The sequence below is a fragment of the Cygnus atratus genome, chromosome 2, assembly GCF_013377495.2.
Source record: "Cygnus atratus isolate AKBS03 ecotype Queensland, Australia chromosome 2, CAtr_DNAZoo_HiC_assembly, whole genome shotgun sequence".
NCBI lineage: Eukaryota > Metazoa > Chordata > Aves > Anseriformes > Anatidae > Cygnus > Cygnus atratus.
In genome coordinates this window covers 36,974,815-36,992,121 of record NC_066363.1, presented here as the reverse complement: position 1 = coordinate 36,992,121, position 17,307 = coordinate 36,974,815, and the positions used below count along the sequence as shown (strand labels likewise).

General features: G+C 40.8%; 1 protein-coding gene across 1 annotated transcript in view; it reads right to left on the bottom strand.

The window, feature by feature from the left end:
* The window catches only part of CHN2 (chimerin 2), a 165,678-nt gene that overhangs the window by 11,703 nt on the left and 136,668 nt on the right, over positions 1–17,307 (bottom strand). Inside the window, exons 7-10 of the mRNA XM_035556385.2 lie at positions 13,652–13,729; positions 6,942–7,026; positions 3,909–4,082; positions 1,986–2,063 (exon numbers count right to left, since the gene is read on the bottom strand). Of these exons, the coding sequence (XP_035412278.2) occupies positions 1,986–2,063; positions 3,909–4,082; positions 6,942–7,026; positions 13,652–13,729 (415 nt within the window). The remainder of the gene's footprint in view (positions 1–1,985; positions 2,064–3,908; positions 4,083–6,941; positions 7,027–13,651; positions 13,730–17,307) is intronic.

The following is a 17,307-nucleotide window of genomic DNA, read 5'->3' as shown; positions in this document are numbered from 1 at the left end:
CATTCCAGGCTGCTCTGGCTCCTAGGGTGACACAGGGGAAGAGGCGCAGAAGAAAGGCTAGGGTTTCTGTCTCTCTAAACCTGGATCTGACAGGGAAGACAGCCCTGAGCTGTCAGGTTGAAAATCTTTTGCCAATTTAACCTTCTGCCAGCTGACAACACCTTCTAGCTGTGCAGCCCACAAGACAGTTAAAAAATCTATTTTTGTTTTCATTAAATCCCTTTCTGAAAAGAAAAAAAAATCATCAACAATAAAAATCCTTCTGCTTTCCATCTCATTTCAAGGAGAAAACATTATCAAAAGTGGAAGGGGAAGTTTTCAGCATCTGGTCTCAGCAACACTGTAGTCATGCATTATCATAACAAGCATTTGAGCACTGTTCCACTGCTTTTAGCATTATTCATGGCAACACGACGATTCTCTCTTTCCTTTCTTATCCCACTTCCTTTGTGAGATTGTTAAAAGATAATGAAGACATAGTTTTTTATTAATGTATGGCCAGTGGTTTTCTCCACAGCTTATGTATGCAAACTCAGTTCTTGCTTTCTCTGCTTCCATGTTTATCCATACTTTTTTCCTTTGGAAATCTGATACTGCCAGTGACTATATTCTTCCTGTTTACAGATGCTGCCTTTTCCAGTAAATCACACTTTCTTCCTTGCTGTGGGTCAAAATCAAGTGCGGATTGCCACCAGATTATGACAGGAACATCAGCAACAGTAACAGGATACTCCGTAAAACTGAGCTGACTCCAATGGTTAGAGCATTTACAAAGGAACTACATCAGCTGCAGTATACAAGTCATCCTCAGACATAAATTTCTGGCTGCTTTCTTTAGACCCTTCCCTCCTCTACCTGTACTTCTCTGCTGGGTTTCATTCAGGTTGATACATGTAGAAGAGAACTAACACACAGAAAAAAAAAAGAGTTTGCCAGACTAGACCTACTTGGAGGGGCAGCGTGGGACCTACGGGATCTGTGACCCTCTCAGTAAAGCTGCTTAACACAGCACATCTGCAACATCATTTTCATATGACAGCAGTCATGGCACTTTACATCTCTTTCACCCAAACCATGTCTGACCATGTGTATTTTCATAACGGCAGCATCCAACACATTTTGGTATCACTTTTTAAAGTTTGGATGTTTGGGTATAGCATGAAAACAGTCACTGGAAATTCCCACTTACATAGTTGGACTTTTTGCCATGAAGTCTGCATGTCAAACTGTCCCCAAACAAAGAAATATTCAGGCACAGTAAGTGTGGTATGTTCCAGGCCCGGAGGTCACCCAGAGACCTTGTTGGCCCTGACCAGTCTCACCTGGAGCCTTCTCCTACATCTCCTGCCCATCTCAGGCCCTGCCTGAGCAACAACATTCCTGTCTCCAGCTGCATCATGGCCTGTGCCTGGCCATGCACCCTGATGAATCATGGGCTGACTCCCTGGCCTGTGCCTGGACCTACCATGCCACCAGGAATGTGCCCAGTGACTTGGGGCGAAGCTTCTCACGGGCTGTGCAGGCACAGAAATGGCAATCACATGCACAGTGGTTGGGGTGCTTTCTGCAATGCTACATGCGGAATGAGTGCTCAGTTGCAGTTCCTGGTTCTTAAACTCATAAACATTATCATGTTATAAAGCACCGAGTATGCTAAAGGTAGGACCAAGAACTTTCCCTGGCACTATCTAGGCTCATGCTTGAACTTGGAGCCCAGGCTGTTCTGCAGGGTTGAGCAATCATCCAAACCCCTAAGCCTTCTGCCAACCATTACTTATTGACTGTTCAGTTTTTCTTTCCAACCATGAAATATACTTTCTTCTTACGAAAAGTACTACAGATTAATATAAGAAAAGACAGGCTGCTTTCTGTACTTCTGCTTTTATGGTAGTTTCATTATCACGATACCCATATAAGTACAAAAGAACTGAAAAGTCCTAGCGTGGAAAGTTTAGATAAAAATTGTACAAAATTTTAAAATGTACCTCGATCAAAGGCCATTTTCACATCTTCAATGTGCTCAGTGAAGCCTGAGACTCTATAGAGGCCCTCAGATTTCAATCCTGAAACAAAAAGTTCTTGGTTAACTTTGCTTCAATAACTAACAGGTTAAAAAGCAACAGACTCATAAGCAATAAAGCAAGAACAATGGTACGTTGGATAAATGCAGCAAACTATCATTATAATATGAACCTCTGGAGCATTTAAGGATGATTCAAGGTAATTTTAAATTGTTTTTACAGGATTAAAGATTTTTAGAGTTTATATTTTCTGATTTTGTTGCAATCACAAAATAACAGTAGATACACAGTAAATAATGTTGGAATATTGCAATTTGTTAATGGTGAAGTATTTGCTATCATAATGATTTACATATTTTATGTGGGAAATTTTCCTGGATTTGTCTCTAATTAATAAAGCTTTAGAGGTCATCTTTGCTATTACTGGTTGCTTAATGATAAATAACAATGTAAATAAGAGACTGCCTTTCCGTATGAGCACATTTGTTCCCAGTGCTGCCATCAGCCTCTACTTATGTACAGCTAATATAGGTGACGGATGCTGTTCTCCATGTCAGTACATCCCTTCTGCAGTTCTTTCAGCACAAGAGACCTGCTTTATGCTCTCCCACCCTTACTCTAAGCCAACATGAAGCAAAGGGCAGCCCAGCACAGCAGGCACAGCTAACCACACAGAGTTACACTGATGTTATTTATTTTAATCCCAGAGCTTCTTATTGTGACTATGCAAAGTGCTAACTTACCCACGAGATCCCCTGCACTTTATTTTCTTAAGAATAAAATCAGTGTCTCAAAAGCAAAATTAAGTTCTACAGCAATTAGAGAGAGAAATTTAAAGATGTTGAAGAAACAGAGAGTGGGCAGCAGATTTTCTCTTAATCAATAAATGTACAATTAAGTGATTATATCTCAAATGCAATGTATCTGACTGCTGTATCATCTCAGTAAAGCTCTTCTGTCCTAGTCCAAGCTATTCTTTCTGTTTGTCCTTGCAATGATGATATAATCCTGGTAGAGCTTTACAGAGCAGTGCAGGGGATTTACTTGTAAATCTTTGATTCATTTCAGGAGATGATGCGTGGCTTTGAAATCCCTTTGGCTACTATCAATGTGTTGCCATGCAGATTACTGTGATGCCATGAACTCAACATTATGAGATTTCTGTGCTAAAGCTATGACTAACAGGGAAATTTGGCTTATTGGGCAGCACAACACACACATTTGCTATCCAAAGCAAAAATATGTGATCATTACTGTCTGGCAGATGTGTTGGAGGAGAGGTGGTACTTCTTCAATCTGGCATACCTCTCCATGTAGCAAAAACCTGTCAAAAACTAGAGTTTTGACTGTGGCAGGCTGTCTGAGCTGCGGCATCCCTCAGTCAGTAGGTGAGTGTCATGCAAACATTCCTATCCTGGGCAGTTTGCAAAACACCACAAAACGCCACAGTCTGTGACCTCATTTGTCTGAGTCATTTCTAGCCACTTGTGTGCTCTTGCCCACAATGTCCTCAAAGGTTATTAATAATGGGCTTGATTTAAACTGATTACTCTGAAATTAGAAGTGTCTGTAGGTATGTTAAAAGAAAATAATGAAAAAAGACACTTAAACATGAACTTAAAGTTCATTTTAAAGTTCACCCCTTTCAAAAGTGTAACATAATACCTGTTTTGACATGTTTTCAGAAAGCATTTCAGTAAATTGCATTATGAAATGTCATGATTTAATTTTACTAGCTGATGCAAAGCAATGTTATCACCTATGCTAAAAAAACCGTTCTCTCATCCTGTCCTCAGTGTGCACAAACATAATATTCTGTTCTATCTCAACATGTAATTTAAGTCACCTCCATTTTATCGTCCCTGCTACATCCTGAAACATACAAACCTCTTGCTTCAATCTCTCGGATGCATGAATCCACCACCATTGGCCTCTGGGTATTATGGGCTTTCACCAGCGTGGTCAGATCACAGCAGTAGACTCGCTTTATCCTCTTGAGGTCGGGCTGGCAGTCGTTGGGCACGTACTTGGAGCACTGCTTATGGACGTTCAGCCCACAGTCTGTAAACAAAGTTGGCCAGGTTCATTACTTAATGATAATGCTGAAAGGTTTTGTCTATCAATTAGGTTTCTTAGCACAAGCAAGGGGCATAACTTTCCCATCAGCTGGCAATAGAAAACATCAGATATTTCCATGCCACCCTCTGCTGACTTTGCTGGCCTCTCGATGTACAACATTGACAGGACTCAGTGACAGTACACAGTGCTGCAGAATTTCCAAAGACAAGAAGGCCAAGAACAGAAATACCCTGTAAAAATCCTTTGGTGGGCAAACTGAACTCCAGCAGGGTTGCTAAGTAAAGCTATAGAAGCTCTGAGTGTTCCTCACACCCCGACCTGGTAGGAACATCCCCTTCCAAGTCTGGGTCAGGTTGCTGCCAGACACTCAGCTCTAGGTGTTGCAGTTGAAAGTGTGGGACTTAACTTCTTTGTGTTTCAGTTTTGCCTTTTATAAAATTAGCACATTAATGACAGTGTCCTGCCGGCCAGCTTGTGGCTTAGCTACAGACTTAAGGCAGAGCACTAAAACTCTGCAGCTCTGTGAGTCAGTGTGCCTCACCTCCCGTTCTGAATCCCTGCAGCTCTGCATTTTGGCTTGTTCTGCTCATCAGTTACAGCCAAACCACCAATATCTTGTCACTTTGCTGGTGACTGAAGTGACCTCTCTGTTTAGTCTGTGCAACAGTTTGAGCATATAAAATGCTGTGAAAGGCAGGGTGTACACAAGAGTGATTCATATTGGTGTCTTATTCCAGAGTCAACAACTGGTTGCACTGGTGGGTTTCCATTAACTTAAGCATCTCTGCTTGATTTCCAAAAATTGAATTTTCCAAATAGGTACAAATGTTCAGCCAAATGAATTTATAAGCCTCAATAAAGCAAACAACACCACTGTGAGTTACATTATCTCACAGAAATGTGGTTCCTGTTTCAATGCTTTAGCAGTCATGCCTATCACTCAGTACCTTCTGGACTAACTCAAAATGCCTAGTATCATCACTAGCAAGTTGATTACTGTTTTTTCTTGTTGATTTACTGCCCAAGCTATTCAAAATGTAAACGTGTTCCTACTACTTGCAACACATTTTAGTATTATTCTCGATAAAATATTAATCAATCAAAATCAGGTCATCACTGCAAACACACCTACACATTTAATGTAACTGATTTTTTTGTGTGTCTTTCTTCATACAGTTGTTACTGCATATAATACATTATTGTGCAAAACCCAAACAAATGTGAGCAGCTGCAGTCAGGACCCTCCTTGTACTGTTTTCAGTGCTGTTCTCCAGGCATGTCAAGTTAAGTCCAAATGCATCTGTCTACTTGGAGTTAAATGTTGATAATTTAATGAGGGAGAGTATTATGTTTCATACTAGATAAATAACCCTTTTCGTAAGTTTAATATTTTATGCATGTGAACAAACAGCTCTGTGTGTTAGTGATGGTCAGTTTTTGGACACTTGTGTTTATGATCAAACCGCATGAAAAGCAAACTGCTATTCATTTTCCTTCCTTTTTTAATGCCCTTTTATATTCTTTCTGTTACCACTATTCATTTACAGGCAGAAAAGATACAGCAGGCACTGAAGATGCACTTATTAAAACTTAGCATTTCTGAAAGGTATTCTGATCCTTCAAGCCACTGTGTAAATTTTGTGTAACAATCACTTCCTCCAGCCTTGAAAGGCAAAGGTCAAGGCAAGTGTGTTTGGTGCCAGTCTGAGTTCAGGAACACCCAGGGGTCAGGGCAGGGAGAAGTATGGCAGAAGCATATTATAGAATTGTTTGGGTTGGAAGGGACCTTAAAGATCACATTCACTTGAGATGTGGAAGGAACTGAAGGTCTGTAGAAAGGAACCCCATTTGCTATACACCAAATATAATTTAACTTGTTGAATCCAAAAGATCATGATGCAATGATTATTTCATTTTTGCAATATGATTATTTTTCACAAGAGAACAAATTTAAAATAATTAAAATGTTATTAAAATGCTAATGCAGTTATAGAGGCATCAAAAAATGAATCCTTCTGGGAAAATGAAGGTCATATTTTTTGCTTTCCCTCGAGGTGGGCTTTTTAAAGCTTGCAGCAACACATGGTATTTTTATAGGAAACAGGTGATAGTCTTTTTGCAGACAAGGGCACTTTTCAACAATTGGTGGCAAAAAAGATAAGCTACGAAGTCTAGTTCCTGGCTGGCTCTGCCATTTCCAGTGCTTGTTTCTTAAGACATAAAAACATTCAGGTGAAAACTTAATGACACCATAAAGAACAATTCTTAATGTATACACCAATGCACATGAATTACCAAGGCACTACCGAATGGATGTCACCTTCAGCACAGAAGGGCTGATGGATTCATTTCCAAACCAGCCAATGTGGTAAAACACAAGGGGCAAAACTTCTAAATGTGGTGTTTCAAAAGCTGGAGTTAATTTTCCAAAGCACATTTAGGCTTTCTTCCAAGTACATTTCATGTATTTGTGTAAACTCAGGCTGTCCGGTATAGTAAGTGGGAGAGCTGTTGTCCCATTTCTGGTAGTTCTTCACATGTGAAAGGTGAGATGCTCTTTACCCACCCTATCAAAGACATGCCTTTTCTAACAAAAGAACTGGACTGTGGATGCTGCATATATATGATTTCTGTTTAAAACCTAGTGCCTGTACCAGTCTATGTTTTGTGGGACAAGGAATATGACAGGCAATGACACTACTGTAATTGGCTACACAGGCTTTCTTGCCACGTTTTGCAAAGTGACCCCTACTCCTCCCTCTTGCAGGGCATGCAGTCTGGGGTGAGGTGGGATGGATGCCTGAGCACTTCATGAAAAAGACCGAAATGTTTGCGGGCTACCTGAACACCTCACTCCCTGAGCGATGAGACCCCACATGAAGTTGGCACAGTATTCACACCAGTGCGGACCTCGAAACGTGTGGACCTGCAATACAAACGGAGGGGGGAAAAAAGAAATGGGGTCATTGGGTGGCAGATGGTCTGACAGATGGAACAACTAAACTGGATAAACAACAGAAGACTCAGTAGGAGTAGATCGTTAGCACACAGTGCCCACATCTTTCCAAAGTCTAGATGAAATAAACCATGGGAACAGAAATTTGCTTTGATCTCAAAGTTTATCTTTCAATAGGCTTAACACAACAGAGAACTGGGCTGCGTACGACATTAAAAACAAATAATTTTTGCTAGCTGACATTTTAGCTCTAGTAGAGGGGAAGAAACCAGGTTCACTAGTCAGAGGAGAAAAAAGTAAAACTAATAATCCAATGAACTGTAGTCAGTGCTTTTATTTGACTAGGTCAAACCAAACGGGCACTTTTCTGAGATTCAAACATTCTTCAAGAGATTATTTAAAAGAAAGGGAAATGAAGTGACAGAAAATCCCTATAAATGTGTCCAATTTTGATTTCCCACAAAGCCGTGTACCCACAGATTTAGTGCAAAACCAATGTACTCAATTATTAAGCACACTCTGATGACGCTGTTACCTGTGCATCTACGTGCAACAACACTGACCACAACTCAAGGTGACTGTTACAAACTTGCATTGGAGATCATAAGGAATGATTTGTGTACTTATTCCAGGCAGTAGTTGGGTAAAGATCTGATTTTGCACATCTGAGTCCATTGGTAATATAAGCAAACTATACCCTTCCTCACTGCAGTACATAAATTGGACTCACATAGGCAAAAGATGTCACAGAGCCCTTTCTTGGTACAGAAAATGTCATTTTCCTGCACTCCTCACATCAGTAAATAAGGAGAAATAAAGTGACCTGGGTGCTGAGAGAACAGACTGGCTCCTAAGCCATGTTTTGCACACAACTGCTGCTTCTTCAACTACATTTACACAGGCTACAATGGAAAAGCTTTTTGTTTAAGACGTGTGCTCTGGTAAAGTAAGCATTTCACTTTCATTGAAAAGAAGAATAAATAGTGAGGCCTATGCCTGTGTGAATGGACACGGTACGAGCCAGTTCTGGCCAGAGACTTAATTGAGGTTAGCAAAACATAAATCATGCATGCTCAGGCTGCTGATGCTTCCTTTTCCTTCTGACGTGTTGGTGTTTACCGATGGAGCAGATTGCTGACAGGCCGCTTCCGCCCTGTGGGATGGGAATGTTGCTCTTGACTTTACTTCGTAGACTAAGAAATGGCTGTTGTCCTTTTCAAATAAACTCTGTAAAGTTTTAAGGCAAGCATTTAGCTCACTAATGTTTTAGCCCCATTTGCCTGCAGGATCACATGTAAACAAGTCTGTACTCTCGAGAGGGAAGATAAAGTACTGTGATTTTAGCACGGACTCCTCTTTCTCATTTAGTGATTAAAAATGTGTCATTTTTACTTTAAAGAGCCTGACCACAAATTACTCCTGACCAATTACCCACAGTCAATTCTTCCTCCCTTTTGATATGTTTAAAGGGTCTTGGCTGGAAAATCTGACTGGGTCAAATTTTCTAAAATGTTGTTTCACCTCTCATTAAAATGTATATCTCTGGGAAACAACTCCTTGCAATAGAGTTTAAGATTTATCATATATACACACACGCTTTTTGCTCGTTTAATATTTTACTCTATTTTAAATGAGGAGTAGCATAAAATTTCAGACAAGGCTCTTAGTGGCAGCACTTAACACCAGCTGATGACCTGAGTTTCAGGCATATGTTCTGTGTGACCTTCAGTGGATGCAAAACTACAGACGAAATGAATTATGCCTCCATCTTTACCATTTTTATACTGATAACCACATAATTAGTAGGTCTGCACCTGCATTTAATTGTGGGTGAGAATCGTCTGCTGTGGGAAGACAGCTTCTGCCTCTTCTGCTTTATGGTGGTTTACAAAGGCTAACCTTGCAAGAAGTGGATGTAAAAGCTCACTCGGTATTTAAAAAACCGCACCATTTCCATTCTGCATGAAGTACGTCTCAGTTGCTAGGATATCTGGGGCCTACTTGCTCACTTTACATGAAGCTTATTTCAGCTGATCTCGCTCTAGCGTATTTAGAAAAATGGTAGCTGATTATTCCTTGATCTCTCCTGTTATTAATGGGAAATAGTCCTCAGTGCGCACTCAGAAGCACCTCTCACTCCATCTGAGAAGTACTGACCACACACCCGGCCCTTGTTTTCTTCAGCCTGGTTGTCCTCAAAGGGCTAGCTCTAATTTACGCATTCACTTTAATTTTTCACGGCTCTGCATTTTAGCTCAAATGGCAAGTTCCCAACTGAAATACCCTGAGAAAAAACTAGTCTTTCTGATTTCTGGTCGGGCTGAAACAGGGAAATACTTGCTTCCTCCATCTGAAAAAAGGAGACCTTAAGAAGTTTCTAGATGAAGGTGCAAAAATCTCCTAAGATACAGTTTTGAGCTAAGTCTTTTATTCTTGTCTTGCCATTAATTTTTACAAAAATAGTGAAGGAAGCCTGCCCTTCTGAACACAACACGTGAACTCAGCTGAAAGCTTCCATACATCCCTTTCAAGTGGTAAATGGGAATTTTGCCTGCAAGATTGATCTCATCTCTGTTTTAAACAAGGAGAGGTAACAGCAGGTCTGAGAGTTTTAAGACGGGTTTTTAGTTTCTCCCTTATCCTTTGTAATTGCATCTTTACAAATTGACTGAGCTTAGATTTTTGGAAAAATGATCAAGATCTATTAATTGTCCCCATCCCATTCTGCAGTCTCTGTGTATATAAAACAGCCTTGGGTTCATTTTAGTACAGTCTACAAACAATTGCAACTGATAACAATAATTTACAGGGAAGTATTTCTTCATATAAGCCAAAAGTGGGACATTTCAGACTATGCACGGTACTTATATTGTTCAATCCTTTATTTATTTTCTTTCCATATCGCCTAACTCCTTCTAACTTCTTCACTCTGTTTCATTTCTACCTCTACACCATTCAACAAAAAGTTGTTCCTTACATTCACCCTCTTTTCTCTGCTGGCCACCCTTGGGCTGTCACCCAATATTCCCCTGCGTGTCTGTTCCTATCGCCTTCCTCTGCTCCTGCCTTCGCCCTTCAGTCCTCTGGTGTCCCTGTTTCCAAATGGAAGAGCTCCCCCCATGGGCACAATCTATGTCAGTAAGTTTGAGTCTGTGCCTGGAGTTTCACGTGAGCTATCTTCACAGAGGGAGAAACTAAGACCAAAGTGAAGGAGTTCCAGTGCAGTGACAAGACAAAACGATCCCTTTAAACAAACTAAAAATTGCCTTGGATTGAAATGTATGTTTTAATAGGAATTATATGGTGCTACTTCAGAGACGATTTTGTTGTTCATTTGACTGCTTGATGACTTTTCTATTTGCGGCCAAAGAAAATGAGAGATTTCCTCAGACTTTCACCTGAGTACATGTGGATTTGTATTCTCCTGCGGACTCCTGCTGATCCAGGGCTGCTTGCAGGGAAGACAAGCTGTCTCCACTGTTATTTTTGTTCAAACACACACACAATCTTCGTGATGCCTGTAAAAAATGCCTCCCACAAATGCTTTTGTGTCCCAGAAGCAGTGTTTGTCTGCAGTGATTAATGCAAGGGGAAATTTATCCCAGAGCCTCCTTTCTCACAGAAGAGCTTCTGACTTGCAAGTAATCAGCTGCCTTTACTCTCCAGTAGGCAAATCCTGTTGTGGGGTTTGCCCAAGCTATTGTGACAAACAGGAGCAATACTGGGGTAACAGCATATTATTCAGTTATATTTGCTCACTTAAAGCAGCACGAAGGCCCTGTCACGAACTCCTAACCTAGAACAAAACAGGTCGAGCATCTCCACACTCCATGCTGCTGCCCTTGGGCATGAGCCTGACCCTGTCACGAGCTGGTGGGTAAAGCACAAGCCAAAGTCTGCTGGATCCAAACCGTGCCGAAATGCAAGATGACTTTGCAATTCAGTTAGGCTGAAACCCACGTAGTTACAGAAATACTTCTGTGTTTTTCTGAACAGGGCTTCAGAGATTTATTCTCCTTCCTGAATTACGGTATGTCTACACTGGCTTATGCAAAGTTGTCCCGCCAGACAGACGCCAGCTCCAAATCTAAATGTGACTGTGTTGTGTGCTCAGAATGAACCTAGGTTAACAAATCAGACTCAATCTTTTTTTTTTTTTAATTTTTTTTAATGTGTGTGTGTGTTTGTTTGCCCTGAATGCCTTGAAATTTGGAAGAGAGTCCGAATGAGAAAGCAGGGATGCTTTGGCATAACGTGGTGCCCTCACCCTCCAAACTCCAGTGGTCCTTTTTAATTTCTACATTGATTTGGAAAGGCTGGAGGGATATCCTAGTTGATCTTTTAAGAACTTTGGTGTCAGATCAACAAAAGTCTCATCAGTTTCACTACAATTGTGCCCATCTTTAAGATTTTTCAGGAAAATAACTAAAAAGCTTCTGTTTGTTCATGAAGAACAGCCTATGACAAGATTCTGATGAATACTGTGACATGTAACCTTTGTCCCTGTGAACTCAATGATACAATGCATGTCAGTATTCACCTAAAAACCCAGAAGACAACTCTTTGAATGTCTGAAAAATAGCATTCTCCTACAGAAAAATCCCAGACTGTCATAGCTTGAATGCTGTCAAAAGCCATTAAGAATTTTGCTCCAAAACCCATAAAGCCATTCTTTCTCTTTTAAATAATTACTTAACATATTTCATAATTAATATCAGACTTTACTAAAGATAGACTTGAATTTAGCTGTTGTTTAAATCCAAATATTCCACTCTAAGCATTCTGTCCACATTTTTTGTTCAGCAGCTAGACATGTTTTAATATATTCCTTTAGAAAACTAACTACATTTTCATAGTGAAGATGTTTGTTCATTAAGTAAATGTTACACTGTTGACTAACCTTTCCTTATGGACAACATAGTTTTTTTATGTTTCTTTCTTAAGTTTTTTATTTCCTTTACTAGAATAAAACGATTTTCTGCTGTCAAGCTTTTAAATACATACATACTTTAATCATGTGATTTTCCAGTTAAAACTATGACTCTTTTGAAACAGAAAGGAACAGAGGCTGTACAACAGCTAGATTGTGCAAACGCAAAGTTAACTGGGCACATTTCCAAATATAAATCAAAGCCAAAACAAGGGGAATTTTGAAGAGGAAAGAATGCATGGGTCAAAGTGGAAAAAAGTCTCAGTCATGAGAAAATATTTTCTTGTTAAACTAAAATAGTTTTGATATTAAAATGATAATGAGGGCAAAACCCAGAAAGAATGAAAGATGTTTTAATCAAGCAAGAAAACAGCATATTTCCCCTATATCCTTCAGTGCTGATCAGTGAGATAAATATTGATTGTTCTGTACACAGGGTCAAGGAGGAGGAATGAGAAGAGGGATGCTATTATTTGCTTTGCTCACTAATATTAAATTATTGATCTACCAACTGCAGCAGAAGCATTGTAGAGGAGAGCAATGTCTTCATGGAAGAATATATAGAAAAAACAGAAGTAGAGTTTTTTTTTACTAAACCACAAAATCAGTGAAATCATTTTCATCAGTGCTTCTCCTTTTTTTCACACGCCAGAGATGAATATCAGAAAATTCTCTGCTAATAAGTTGAAATATTCTAACAGTGACCCAGATCAGCATCTTCAAGGAGTATTAAGCAAACTGAGTTTTCAAAGCTGAGATGCTTTCCTTTCTTGTCATGTTACCGCCTCTTATTCCCTCTGTATCCACCCTGATAACCATCAAATCACAAATTGACAAGATTAGATACGGTAACTGGCTGGCAAACCCCCGAACAAGCACTGTCCTTTTGGCAACACATTTCAGCCCAAGGTGCCTGAAAGGTCCATTTCCAAAGCTGAGTCACTTCCCTTATCCAGCATGCCAGACACAGCACTTGGAAAAAAAAAACGAAAAATCTGATTTTGCATGCATAAGACAGCAATAAAATGATCCATTTAAACATCCCTGGGCTTGTCCAGCTATTTGCTTTAGTCTGACAAGCAAGTATAAGCTTAGGTCCTATGGCTGGGGGGGCCTCTTAAGAGCATTTCCATAGCATATGGTGCTGGAACAAAAGCTAGGAGACAAAACTACTGCTGCACTCTGCCGTATTGTTGGTGAGCACCAGAGCGCTCTCAACTTCTTGAAAGCAGAAAGGGTACAAAATGTTTGCTGTGGCTATGCTGGTGCTAGTGGCTTCTGATAATAGTTGGATTTTGAAAAGGGGCCTTTTTGTCATTTAAAAATAGATAAACTTTAAGGTAAAGACAATTAATATGGAGTACCTGTTTTTTTTTTTTTTTTCTGAACAACAACAAAAAAGAACTGAATCTGGGCAAAAAGAACTAAAATACCAATTAAGTAGTCTAGCAAGTAGCAAAAACATTATTTGGATTAAGTATTTATGTAGAGACATATTAGGAATGCAGTCAGTGAAACTTAAAGTAGAAACAATTTTTTTTCCCAACAGTTATTCTCAGAGCTAGTACAAATGGGTGCCTGCGAATCCACAGTCGCAGCAAAAAATAAAACACAAGGCATTGAAACAGAACTTTTCAGCCGAAAATAATAGGAAGTCATGCTTACCTTAAAATTGTGTGCTTTTTCATAGTTGAAATGGTTGTCATTTTGAGTTAAGGCTGCTCTCCTGACCAAGGAGGTGATCTGCGAATAGGCAAAGAGTTTCAGAGGTTGCCACAGAAGTGCCCCCTTGACTCCCACCTTCACCCCCAGGGCCACAGCCAGGAGCTCTTGGCGTTTCCTTCCTCGCTTCGACTTGTGAACAACAGCACAGCTTTTCTCATTTTCCAGCCACAGATCCTCAGAGAACATTGTGCTCGGGTCCCAGATCTTTTCCCTGTCTTCCCTGGTGCCTGGCAGGCTCGCTGCCGTCAGTACAGCACAGTTTGTCCAACTGCTTCTGATGTTAGACAGCAGATTTGAAGCAGCTGCAGCCCATTCTGCCGAGACCTCTGGCATGTGACTCGAATGGGCCGGCTTGTGGGACGGAAGGAGCTTCTGCATCTGAATAAGTAACGGCCTGTGCCGTGCTATTTCTGAAGGCAGATGTGCGCCTGAAACAACAGCTTGAATTCATGCACCGAGCCCCCCCTTCCCTCCCTCCCCAGGCAGTGGGATCCAGAGAGGTGCTGCTGAAATACCGGCCGGGGGCACGGCTTTATGGCTTCACGCCCAAACGCCTTCCAAGGGGAAGATAGCTGCTGCTCCGCAGCCTGTTGGAAATGAACAAACAAACAAAAAAGCCCCGGAGAAGCCCACACGACTGAATCCAATGCTGCATCCAATTACACTCTGAGATTTATAAGCCAGCAGCCTGCATGCCAGCAGATTAAGCCCTTAAAACCATGATGATTGTTTAATCTTACAGGGCTAAAAATCTCTCCTTTCTTCCATATCCTCTACAAGGGGGAAATCCAGCAGCACTCCAAGCACTTTGATATCATGTTTTAAATCAGAATATTTTGTGAGAGTGTGCTTAGTAGTATGGAGCGATCTCACTGTCAGAGAAAGTTGGAAATTCAGCTGGGGGGGATGCAGGCTAGGAAGCCCTGAAACCCCATGCAGTGTTTAAGTGTGGGCAGGCAAATTCAGGCATCTGTAGGAAGCCCATGGACACAACCCTGTTTGCAGAACAGTACCCGCAAGGTAGAAAGAGCTGTTGTCCTTCACTCTGCTTGCATACGTATATAGAATGGGGAGGGGAAGGGACTTTACAGCCCTGTGACAGCAGAGATCTGAAGACTAACCAGCCTGCACTAGAGTTTGCAGTGCTACTTTAGGCACCTGAATTATTTCTTTACGGGCAGGCATGTCCCCTCCCCAGGACACAGAAGACGTGTGACATCAAGCATCCCCTGGGCAGCAATTTCAGCCCTCCCTTTCCCTCCCTCCATCTCCTCTCTTCTGCTCCTTTAGTGAACATGCCCACCCTCCAACCATGAGAGAAGGACAGCATTTAAGGGGAGATGTAATTCTCTGAGGTGTGTCTAATGTTTGATATGGTGAGACAGAGCAAACCAGGGTTTGCCAGTGCTCCTGGGAAAACTGCCTCCCTGAGCTAGAGACACCAAAGACCACATCAGACTTTCACAGTCTGCCTCACTTCAACCTACCCAAAAACCACATGAAATTAAAGTATTTAATTTACTCATGTTAACTTGTGAAGTTGAACTTGCCTCTTTTTTTTTCTTCTTTTCTTCTTTTTTTTTTTTTCTTTTTCCAGTCTGCTCTTACCTCAGGCTGAAAAGTCAGAAGGTTCATCTAATTCACTAAAACCTCCACACTATAGATTGCCTACTCTTAGTAGAAAGGATGCTTTCTTGATTTGAAAGCCCATAGGGACAGATGGTCGGCTGTCGGTAACATCAGGCTGTGCAACTTCATATAGTGCCCTACTTAGGGTTTTCAAGAAGTTCTGCAACCAGCAAAATCAGATTTTCAGCTACAAAATGATGCACCTATTTCTATGTACAACATAATTCCTTTCTTTGCTGGGTAACTTATAGCACTCCTTTTTATGAGCTATCATATTGCAAAGCTTCTGCCGCCCCATAGGTGGGATTTCCAGACAGCCTTGCTACTCCTGGAGCAGTTGCTGCTTGCCCAGCCTTTCCCCAGCACATGGCACTGTTATCTGACCACCAGCGACAAGCGGCAGTGATGTATGTATTAATATTGCTCTGCCTGGAGGAAATCCCTGCTGCTCTTCCATATGTCCTCCCGCTAGTAAGTCCTGATTTCTGCCAGCTCAGGACCTTTATCTGCTTTCTAGCAGATGAAGACAGACTATTCTCCCCCAGATCCCTTTCAATGTACTTCAAGACATGAAGAGCTCTGGTTTGAGGGACATCCCTGACAACCCCCCATCCCCAGAGGCAATGGCTTCAATATGGGTTATCAGGAAAGAAACTTCAGAGCAGCTTGAAGTTCTCATCACACCACTGTTTTTGTTCTCAGTACCATTTTAAATGTATTTATGTTCATCTGTAACAAAGAAAAGCCAGCTAGCTCTGAGTTTCCAGACACCTCTGGAGCTACAGCACCTAAATCCCCCAAAATATATGACTTTTGCTCTGACTTCCAGAATAACAGATCCAAAGTCACAGAGAGGTCGGTTGCCTAATAATGCTCTAATATTTGTATTTATGTCACTGGACTGATAAAAATCCCATTATATAACCAATATTTTTTACATAACATTGCAGATTGGATACTCAAGCATCAGGCTTATGATGATACATCTTAGAATTACACTATTTTTGGAATATTAGAGTGTCATCTTGGGATCAAACATGCAGTACTGTATTTAATGGAAACTCTGACTGTTTGCGTAGAAGCATTAAACTTAATTGACTTGGAGGCGGAAAACAGCCAAACTAGTTCATATGACTAAGGCAGATGAGTATTTACTGTTTATCATATATGATTTATTTTTATTTTTTTTTTATCCACTAGGTTACTTTATCTGCCCTGCTTGGGCCCTGTTTTGATGGTTTAATGGTATCCCTTGCAAACACAGTATGTGTACAAAAGGCCAGCCATGAGTGCATCCTCTTAAGAAGCTTAGTCATACAAAGCCCGACCAGGTTGGGCGTCTAAAATGATGCTGTGAAACTGAGATGAGCTGGACTGCAATACAACCCCTTCCTCTCTAAATCAAAATCAAACTGCAGCAACATCATATTCTCACCAGCAACCAGTTCTAAGGCACCGATACCCTAGGCCAGCCCCAGTAGCTGAAGCGTTTTCTTTTATCTATTTTCTTTCTCTTAATGCAAAATTTACTGCACAGAACATGGTGTCAGATCATTTAAAGAGCATCTCTTGATCAAGTTAACAAGTCAGCCAGCAGCTAAGGAAGAGAGTGCCAGTGGCTAAAAATATTATTGCTGGTTGTGACCAAATGTCTGAACTAGTAAAGACTGAAAGGCAAATACAGTCTGTCTGCGTTTTCAGACCAAAGGATTTCTGCGTAACATATGATTTCAGTTTGTCAGTCTCTCTGTAAAACACAAGTACTGTATAGCAAATTGAGCATTTACAGCAAAATAAATGTCACTGAACTAGAATAATAAAATTAAAAGTGGGGGGAGAGTGCAACTCAGCTGCTGTGACATTTCCAGCACGCCTCTGTAGAATGAGCTGAACTGCACAATTGTCTCTTCCCTAAAACACTGCCATCTTGTTTGCTAACAAAGGCCTCGGGGGCAAGAAAGAATAAA